Here is a 6,181-nt window from a genome sequence, read left to right on the forward strand (position 1 = left end):
CTGCAGACCCTCTACTTAACTTGGACGCTGCTTCTTTTCCATACTGGGAACAACCAGTATGGCTCTGGGAAGAGAAGGCACCTTGCTTCAGATTCTCCCCTGCCTTGTACCTTGCAGTCGCTGCCAGACATGGAAGAGCGACCGTTGGGCTGGCAGAAGAACCGGGATTTGCTCCTGTTCTGCACAAGTTGGAATGACTGCAAGCAATGAGGAAGGCAGAAACTAGGTACTCCTGGCCCTTCCGTTCAGGCCATTAGTCCAAACTGCTTTTAGCTCTTGTGCGTTTCAGCGTCACAATGTGCTGCCCAAAAACTCTAAAATCAGTTGGATACCATTGTGACGAACCAAATGCAGGCAGCGCGTCACAAGCCTGGGACGTGCCCCGTGGCGCCTGGGGGCGGGGCTTCGCTGGCGTGGTGGCCTTTGCAGCGCGAGTGCCCCCTACGTCAGTTTGTTGACTCGCCACCGGCGGCATCGCCATGGAGGAGGCGCCGCTGCCCTCCGCCGTCGGGGCCGGGAACTTCCCGGCCAAGCTGTGGTGGCTGGTGAACAGCCCGCGGTTCCGCTCCATCCGCTGGGACGCCAGCGGCGAGGCGGTGCTCATCGACCAGCAGCTCTTCGAGGCCGAGGTGCTGGGCGCCCGGCCGGCCGGCCGTGGGGCGGCGAGCAGAGCTGCTGGCATCTTCCAGACGAGGAACTTCAGCAGCTTCATCCGGCAGCTCAATCTCTATGGCTTCCGCAAGGTGCCGCCAGCACCGGCGGACAGTGTGCCGAGGCTGGAGCAAGGAGCAGGGGCTGGTGACGACGACGGCGGCAGCTGCGCCCGGCCCCTCCACCACTTCTCCAGCCCCTACTTTCGCCGCGGCTTCCCCGAGCTCCTCGTCCGCCTGAAGCGCCTGACGCGCACCAACAGGGCGAGGATGGCAGCCGGCCTGGAGGTGCCCAGCCACCCGCCCGGCCGTGGCCATGGGGTGCCCGGCTTGCCGCCGCGTGCAAGCCCACCGCTGCTGCCGTCGACGCTCGGCCAGGACCCCAGACCCGGTGAGGCGGGGCGGGCCCTGCGGGGCCGTGGTGGGGTGGAGAAGCGCTGGGTTCAGCACGGGCTGTGAAACTGGGCGCTCCCCTGAGGGAGGAGGGCTGCCTCTCCTTGCCGGTGGCCGCTCGGTTCACCCAGGGTAGGCAAACGGGTGTTCTTTGCGCAGGTAGATCTGCTGCCAGTGAGCACGGGTAGCGTGGTTCATGTGTGATTCCGTCTGCCTGTCCACTACAGGACGGTCCCCGTGGTGCGCTACACCAAGAACACCCTCACCCCATCTCCGTGGGGCTGGCACAGCTCTGCCAGATGAACGTTCCTCCTCCTTGCGCTGAAGGACAGTCTGATTTTTCTTGCCTTAGACAACCTCTTTTGCAGATTTTTTATATGTGTCTTAAACAAACCTGGTTTACAGTGCAAGTGTTATATATTAGCCCAAATACCAGCCTGCTCTGCAGTACAGCCTGCTCCAGGGAGGCAAAAGCCCTGTGAAGGTGGAGCGGTGACCCTCCCTCAGAGCTAGGAGGTTGAAACGGTGTCCTCCCTTCAGAACCTTTAGTTGGGGTGATCAATAAAGGGGGGCTTCAGCTGGAATGGGTCCTCCTATTGCCCTTCATCGCCTGTGAAAACCCTTCCTTAACACTCATTTTGCTTTATTTTGTACCCGCTGCAGGACTGGTGACCACAGCACAGCTGAGTCACCATTATGACGTCAGCGTCCATCCTGACTACTGTGTATGGACCTCGTCTCACAACCGAGGCACTTTACCATCAGTGAGTTTCCACCAGACCCCAGTGCCTTGCAGAACACGGCAGGGTTCTCCTGCGTTGCCTCCAGTGTGTGAGGCTTCCCCAGCTTTTCCTGCTAAAGGATCTGCCCTTCTGTGACCCCAACAGGCCTCTTCAACCAACGTCAACTACACACTGCAGGCTGTTCCTTCCATCCTGCCGCTCCATCAGTGGTCCCGGTCCGTGGCCACGTCGTGTCCAAGTTACAGCAGCTACGCTTCTTCAGTGCCGTACTCTGCAGCCTACTGTCCAACAGGTACGAAAGAAATTTCTGCGCTTGCTTTTCAAGAAGATACTGAAAAGTGATACCTTTAAATGTTTTTCTACAATGCTCTTGTCATGTGTATATGCTTAAACCCCATGGGTTCTGGTAGCAGCTTTCTCCTGTGAAACCCCAGGGAGGTGTGAGGCCTCGTAAATGGGTTGTTCCGACCTGTTTGCCGTCTCCTGTTATACTGGTAACGTTTCCTTCTGATGAACGTGGGACTAAATGGGATTTTGTCAAGGGTTTCTCTGAGTGTGATTGCAGATTTTAAAGGTTACCTGTCCTGCAGAGAATACCTTTGCTTTTAAATTATCTCTGCGTGCCACCCAAAAATAGGGCCTGCAGAATACTGCCTCCTCTACAAAGTTACTTTTTAGATTAAAATCCCTGAATTTCCGTGTGAGTGTGTGTATGAACAGGTCGTCTCTTCCTACGTGGAGCCACTTTCTGCTTTTCTGTGTTGGGATGAGAAAGTCAAGCAGCCAAGTCAAAAAGGGGATATTAGCTACAAAAGACTGTGATTATGAAGTTTCTGTGTGTGTGTATCCATTGTACAGGTTATGTTTTTAATATATGTACACTTATGTTAGAATAAACATTTTTAAAGGCGAGGAAATCAGTCTTAAGATGACTTGGGAGGTAATAACACGTTTCTGTGCATGTACCGAACCGTTTAATCCAAGGGAGCGCTAGAACTGTGCATACCAACCCCAAGTTCTGGGAGTCTGCTAACTGTGCTTGAATCCTTGCAGCTGCCCTGCCGTCTTCCTCGCCCCCAGCCTACACTGCTCCTCTGACCGGCTGTGCTGGTGCTGCACCTTCCCTGGGCACCCACTGCAGCTTCTGCCAGGTGAGTGCAGCGCACTGTGGTGGGGCGAGAGCGGAAGAGACTGAATGGACTGGGGGTTCGGGGGCTTGTGGAGTGAAGGGTGTCGGCTGGAAAACTGATCCTCTTGAGAAAGTGAGAGTAACGTGGTTTACAATTATCTGTTTCAAAGAGCGGCTGAGCGTTAAACGAGTAGTTCTGTAATTCAAGTTAGCAGCGTAGTGGGATTTTTGTGGGCTTTTTTTTTTCCGTTTTTCCTTTTTTTTTTTTTAAGCCAGCAGCCCTGCTGTTTGATTGTTGCTCTTAGCATTTTTATTGAACTGTGAGTATTTCCTCGTGGAACTGAAGCAAGAAGAAAAACTTTCCTGAGCTTCAAAGCAGTCCTAAGTCATTTGCTTTTATGTCTCAGAAGAATGATGATCAGCCGTGTTATTGGAGAATGGAATTGAACCTGAACGACTTCTGAATGATTGCCCAAGCACTCAAGCCACCCTGTTTTAGTCCTAGAAGTCCTCAAAAAGGGGTGGTTGTGCTTTACCTCCTGAGCACACTATGCTAATCTTCTACGTGGAATGCTCAGCTTCCCTGTCAGCACTTTTGCTACATTAGACCGTTTTTCCTCTGGAGCTCCAATGAGCAGCAAACTATTAGTGTTTTGAGTCCTGACTTCTTGCTCTTCTACCGCTTCCTTGCAGCCTCCCTCCCATCCTTGTCTCTCGTATCTTTTCTAGATAAACTAGAAGGATTTGAGTTGTATCTTTGTGGGGGCACTTTCTCCTCTTGGAAGTGCGTACGAGATCCTACAGCGCACCCAAGAAGATGATCTGTGTTGTAACAGCTTCGAGCTGAGGTCCTCTGAGAAGAGGCAGAAGTTGTTGCAGTGTGGGTGGGTGGGTTGGTCGGTCTGATTTTGGCAGGGATGATCTCCTCCCTGGACAGTTGACTTGGTAACCCAGCTCTTACTTGAAGTCCTGGCTACTTCAGACAGGAAACAAGCAGTGCAACCAAAGTGAAACACTGGTTAGGATCTTAAAAAATACAACTGAAAGCCTTACCGAGCCAACCCCCATCCTGTCCCTGCGATTGTTTGATACCCGTGTTCGCTGGATTTTGTTTCTCCCAGATCCCACCAGGGCAGTTCCCTTATGCAGCGGACCTTCTGCCCTCTGACTGGCCATATGACCCAGAGGATGAAAACAAGAATTCAGCAGACGATTTTGAAGGGATTCCCGTGATTCGGCTTGATGAGCTGTGTCCATCATCCCAAGCTGAAACGGCGCCCAAGGAAGCCGCAGAGAGCCAGTCTGGCAGCGGAACCCCGCTGCTGCTTGAGACCGAGAGCTGGGACGACGTTTACTCCAGTGAGGACTCTCTCGGTCAAGAATTTTCGGACACATCAAGTGCCACCCACGACAGTGTGTCCACTGAAAGTGCTGCTGGTGACGTGGCACAAGAAGCTGTGACCCCCCAGGAAGCCTGTGAAGAACTGAGAGAACAACCAGCTCAGTCCTCCGTCGTGGTTGCTCAGGAGGGACCGTGCAGTCCAGAGCAGGTGAGGGGTGCAGGGAGGTACAACTCGCACATAGCACTTTGAAAAGGCTTTTTTTTTCCTTAGTAGAAGGAAACGTTGCAGGCTTTGAACAATCCCTTATCTTTGGGACATGGATTGGTAGGATATTTGCAGAGGAGATGAATGCTGTAGAGCAGGTGATGGTGAGAACATCTTTCTGTCTAGAGGTAAAGTCCCAAGTGCTTCACTTTGGGCCTTTGTTGCCGCAGTGGAACAGAAACGTAACTTGGTGGTTTGGCTTTTTTTTTTTCTTAAGCCTATGGATTTTTGCCAGATGGTCATGGAAATAGAGCAGTTCAGTAAATGGCTGCCTGCAAAATCCCTGGGGAGCAGCAGCAGAGGGCTCCACAAAGCAAGCGACAGGTTATGATTTAACGTCTCAACCACTGGATGGGGTGGGGTGGGACTCCCACCCAGAAGTGTGTGGCTCGCCCGTGTAGTTTTGCATCACCCAGCTCTGGCGAGTTGTTTGAGCTGGATGTGTCATCGCTCCACACGTGTTGGTAACAAGGAGCGCCCCTGGGTTTCTTGTAGCTTGTTTCTCAGAGCTGGTTTGGTAACTGAGGGCAAAGCTCAGCCGGTGAGGATGTTGTGCCCTCGCTTTGTACAGTGGTTTTCCGATTTCATCTTTTGCTTAATATGCCAGTTTGTGAGAGCTCGAGGTTCAATTTGGCAGCCGTAACTCCGAGTGAAAAGAACTTACACCATCTAGGCAGTGTTCAGCCCTTGTTAGGTGTCCTTTTGGAGTGGAGGAGAATCGTTATTTTGTCCCTAAAGTGATTACAAGAAAATAGGGGGTGGTCTTTGGGTTTATTCCTTTTTTTTCTTTGGTTGGTTTTCAGGAGAATACTCGTGTGAAATGTGAATCCAGTACTCCAGGGGCAGAGGAGAGACAATTCACTTCAGGAACTGCCCCTGCAAACGCATCCGTGGAAGAGACAGATTCACCTGTAAAACCTCGGTGCAGGAAAAGACGACACAGTTCGGACGAGGATTGTCCTGGTAAGGAGAGCTTTGACTTTTCTTTTTTTTTGAGAGACTGGAGACAGCTACTCTGAAACCAACTATTGCAGAAAGGGGAGGTCAGAATAGTTTAGTTCTTGTGTGCAGTGCAAGTACTTCACTGGGCCTTCAGTTAAAATACCGTACTTGCGCAGTCTCTTAGTGTACTCTGCCACACGCTTCCGCAGATGGGCTTATGCTAATTACTCTTAGGTAGAAAAGGGTATAAATTCTATCAGTAAATAAACCCTGAAGTTATTGAACTCTCAGCGGCATCTTATACACTGTTTTATTGCCGTACACGGGATCATGCGTTCTGCCAAAAGGACGCGGACGCCTTGTCTTGTAGCCGAGACTTTCTCAGGACTTGCTTATCTTGCAGCTGCAGCTCTTCTTGCTTCTGTCTGTTCTCTCACGGGCAGACTGGAATCCTCGCAAGGTCGAAGCTGTCCTGTTCAGGGGCCTCAGTCCAGCTGAGAACCCCCCCCATCTCCCACGGGGACAAGGACTAACATTTACTGCGTGTTCCCTTTTCTCGCCAGCCCCGCTGGAAGAGGCAGCCTGCAAGCAGGGGCGCTTTGTGGAGGAAGAAACAAGAGAGTGAGAAGCGGGTGACAACTACGTGAAAACGTGCAGCAGCTGCCGCCTGGCTTCCTTGTCAGCCTCCAGCCGCGGTGCTTCGCACACCACGAGGAC

General features: G+C 52.2%; 1 protein-coding gene across 1 annotated transcript; it reads left to right on the forward strand.

The window, feature by feature from the left end:
* The first annotated feature begins 479 nt into the window (after positions 1–479).
* Positions 480–5,834, forward strand: LOC147414189 (heat shock factor protein 5-like). The gene is made up of 8 exons (XM_086475110.1): positions 480–629; positions 744–1,041; positions 1,722–1,807; positions 1,931–2,078; positions 2,928–2,937; positions 3,701–3,803; positions 4,037–4,274; positions 5,812–5,834. Exons 1-8 carry the CDS (start codon positions 480–482, stop codon positions 5,832–5,834), a joined length of 1,056 nt encoding a protein of 351 aa, XP_086331236.1.
* The last annotated feature ends 347 nt before the right edge of the window (positions 5,835–6,181 follow it).

Source organism: Leptosomus discolor, chromosome 18 (genome assembly GCF_034619465.1).
Source record: "Leptosomus discolor isolate bLepDis1 chromosome 18, bLepDis1.hap2, whole genome shotgun sequence".
Classification (NCBI taxonomy): Eukaryota; Metazoa; Chordata; class Aves; order Leptosomiformes; family Leptosomidae; genus Leptosomus; species Leptosomus discolor.

Bases quoted from the DNA above. Each gene is read 5' to 3' on its own strand.
- LOC147414189 (XM_086475110.1), top strand. From the start codon at position 480: ATGGAGGAGGCGCCGCTGCCCTCCGCCGTCGGGGCCGGGAACTTCCCG. The intron at 630-743 runs GTGCTGGGCGCC...GGCTTCCGCAAG, and splicing joins AGCAGCTCTTCGAGGCCGAG to GTGCCGCCAGCACCGGCGGA. The intron at 3,804-4,036 runs GTGGGTTGGTCG...TGTTTCTCCCAG, and splicing joins AGTTGTTGCAGTGTGGGTGG to ATCCCACCAGGGCAGTTCCC.